Source organism: Psammomys obesus, unplaced genomic scaffold (genome assembly GCF_907164565.1).
Source record: "Psammomys obesus unplaced genomic scaffold, mPsaObe1.curated_primary_1811, whole genome shotgun sequence".
Classification (NCBI taxonomy): Eukaryota; Metazoa; Chordata; class Mammalia; order Rodentia; family Muridae; genus Psammomys; species Psammomys obesus.
In genome coordinates, this window is record NW_026596095.1 from 5821308 (window position 1) to 5824339 (window position 3032).

The 3032-nt window shown below is 39.0% G+C and overlaps 1 protein-coding gene across 2 annotated transcripts in view; it reads right to left on the minus strand.

Moving 5' to 3' along the window:
• Snx7 (sorting nexin 7) overlaps positions 1-3032 on the minus strand; it is an 87465-nt gene that overhangs the window by 53064 nt on the left and 31369 nt on the right. For both annotated transcript variants that reach the window (XM_055628239.1, XM_055628240.1), the window contains exons 3-4: positions 2861-2971; positions 1864-2028 (exon numbers count right to left, since the gene is read on the minus strand). In XM_055628239.1, the coding sequence (XP_055484214.1) occupies positions 1864-2028; positions 2861-2971 (276 nt within the window). The remainder of the gene's footprint in view (positions 1-1863; positions 2029-2860; positions 2972-3032) is intronic.

Below are 3032 nucleotides of genomic sequence, written 5' to 3' on the forward strand. Positions count from 1 at the left end.
TATATATATATATATATATATATATATATATATATATATATTTATATTTATATTTATATACATATATATACATATATAGAACACATATTTATATATATATAATGTGTTCTATATACGTGTTTTATATATAATATATAAGGCATATATATAATATATATATATATTCTGTAAACAAAAAGTTGTTCTGATTTGTAGATTTAGAAGCAATATATCCTTTATCCAAATACGGAATAAGACACTGTCCTCCCACCCATTTTTCTTCCCCAAAGTCTTGTGAAAACACATTTGTGATCAAAGAGTAACAGGAACCATCACTGACCAAACAATCCGCCCATCCATGAGGGAAACAGCCTTACCCTAGGCGTTATAGATTATCATTGGCAATAAAGTCTGTAGATGCCAAGCTGTTGCTGCAGCTTCTAATTTAACATGTTCTGGGTGCAATGCATACACTATACTCTGGGGAATGTTAATGAGATCTTCTGTGTTTCCAGAGCAGTGGTTCTGTAGTCATAATGCTGCAGCCCTTTAATACAGTTCCTCATTACTGTGGTGGTTACCCCAGCTATAAAATTATTTTCCTTGCTACTTTATACCTGTAATTTTGCAACCATTATAAATCATAATGTAAATATCTGATGCACAGGATATCTGATGTAAGACCCCAGTGAAAGGGTCATTAACCCCCCCCCCCAAGAGTGCCATGACCCACGGGTTGAGAACCACTGTTCTAGTGTCATGTCACAGCTCATTTCACATATGCTACAAAGGATTCTCAGATACGAGACTCTCAGTCCAAAATGACAGAAACCCCTCTTCAGTCTGTCTTCTACCAGTCTGGCAAAAGATTTCAGAGATATAAAATTGGTCTTTGGTTTGTACTTGCTTCTGAACCCCTGCCTCTTACAAAGTTATTGTTTCATCAAAAAAAGAAGATAACATATACAGATTTTCTGCATTAAGAAATAAGATTTTAAAATATCTCCACCACAAATAACGGAAGGAAAAGTAAGGGGACTGCTTTTACCTCGGCATCCATCTACTCATTTATCCACTCAATTAGCTATCTGTTCAACAACTTAATAATGACTTTCATCCTTCAAAAAATCCTGACCCCCATTAATACTAAAAATAATGTCAATAATATACTTAGGAGTTCGGGAGATGGTTTGGTGGGTAAGGCACTTTCTGTGTGATCACAATGACTTGAGTTGGAATCCCCATAATCCATGTAAAGCCAGGTGCAGAGGAGCGTGCGTCTAATCACAGTATCCTATTGTGAGGTAAAAGACAGAGACAGGAGAATGCCCAGCAGCTTGAGGGCCAGCTAGCCAGCGGTACATAATGGCAAAGAACATGGATAGCCCAACCTCGAGAAGACTAACATCTAAGGTTGTCTTCTTGCCTCCAGATGTGTGCTGGAGGCACATATGTGTATGTACCCACACAAGAATCGCACACACACACACACACACACACACACACACACACACACACACCACAAATATATACACACAAACACACACCCATACATGCACACACATACATGCATACTATACACATATATACACAGAGAGAAGGATGTACTCATGCATGTCCAATGTTGCTTTCATATGCAAAGAGTACCCTGTGACTGAAGAAAAGTTAAGGGTAATAGGAATACAGTTATCTGAGGGAGACAACAGATTTCCATCCTGTTAACATGTTGATTTGGTACTAGGGTTTTACCTGAAATGTTTTCTAGTCACTGAAACACACTGAGGACATCATTGCCTAACTTGTACAGGTGAGAAAGAGGCAACATGCAGCCTTATACGCATACAATACTAACGGGTCTTGTGACTGTAAACTAGAACCACTTACCGAGGCTTGCGCAGTGAGGAAAACCTTGAAGTCTTCATTAAATGTTAAAGTTGGATGATCAGCGATCCTGTTCAGAAACTTATGCAGTGCCTTCCTGCGGGTCTCAATGAAGTCATCGTTGAAACGCTCCACCATCCCTTTCACGATAAACTTCTCTGGCAATGGCTGACACCAAAACCAAAAACAGCAATGATCTGAGAGCACACGTACCTGACAGTGGACTAGCTGGGGGACGGAGTGGTGGGAAACAGCCAAAGCTAAGCCCTGTGCAAGTGCTCATGGGAGCCATGTTGCTCTCTGTGCCAATTTAAGAAGAAAATAAAATACATATTTAAAAAAAAAAATCTCTCTGACAGCCAATGAGAAGGTCCGGCACATAAAGGCACATGCTGGCAAGTCTGACAACCTGAGTTTGATCCCAGGATCTCCAGGGCGGAAGGAGAGACATGACTTCTATAAGCTGACCTCTGACCTCCATACATGTGGATGCTCACACACACAAAAATAACAATTAAGAGAAAAGAAAAAAAAACCCTACAGGGCTGCAAAGGATTCTGAAGATCACTTGAACACCTCATCATTCAGTATAAACGTAAGTTTTTTTTTAAAAAAATACACTGTATAGGCTGGGAATATGGCTCAGCAAGGAAGTCCTCTTGCTGATCAGGGGAAGGCCTGAGCTCAGTCTCTGGTGACACACTTGGAGGAAGGAGACACCCCCCCCCCACCACGAGTAGTTTTTGAGATCTCCACTTGAATTACAGCACACCTGTGCTACCCCTTTAAAAAATAGTATAAAAAATAAAACATCATTACATATTACAATAGTAAAAAAGCAAAACTATTGTAAAATTAAAGGGTTTGGAAGTAAATGTGCCTAAGATAAATGTGGGCTTGAAGGTATTATGTTTAGTATTCTGTTTTAGACATTCTAAAATACTCAGGAAAACGCAGCGGCTACCTTAGAAACAACGTCAACAAATGCTTATAAACTTGCCGGGATAATGAGAGTGGGGTGCGCGTCTTCGAGTTTGCCCTTCAACCAGAGGAAATCTTGATAACGACGCCTGACTTCAAATTCACTGGAATCAAATTCCCCACGAGATGTCTGAGAGAAGCATGAAAAAAAAAAAAAAAAAAAAAAAAAAAAAAAAAAAAAAAAAAAAAAA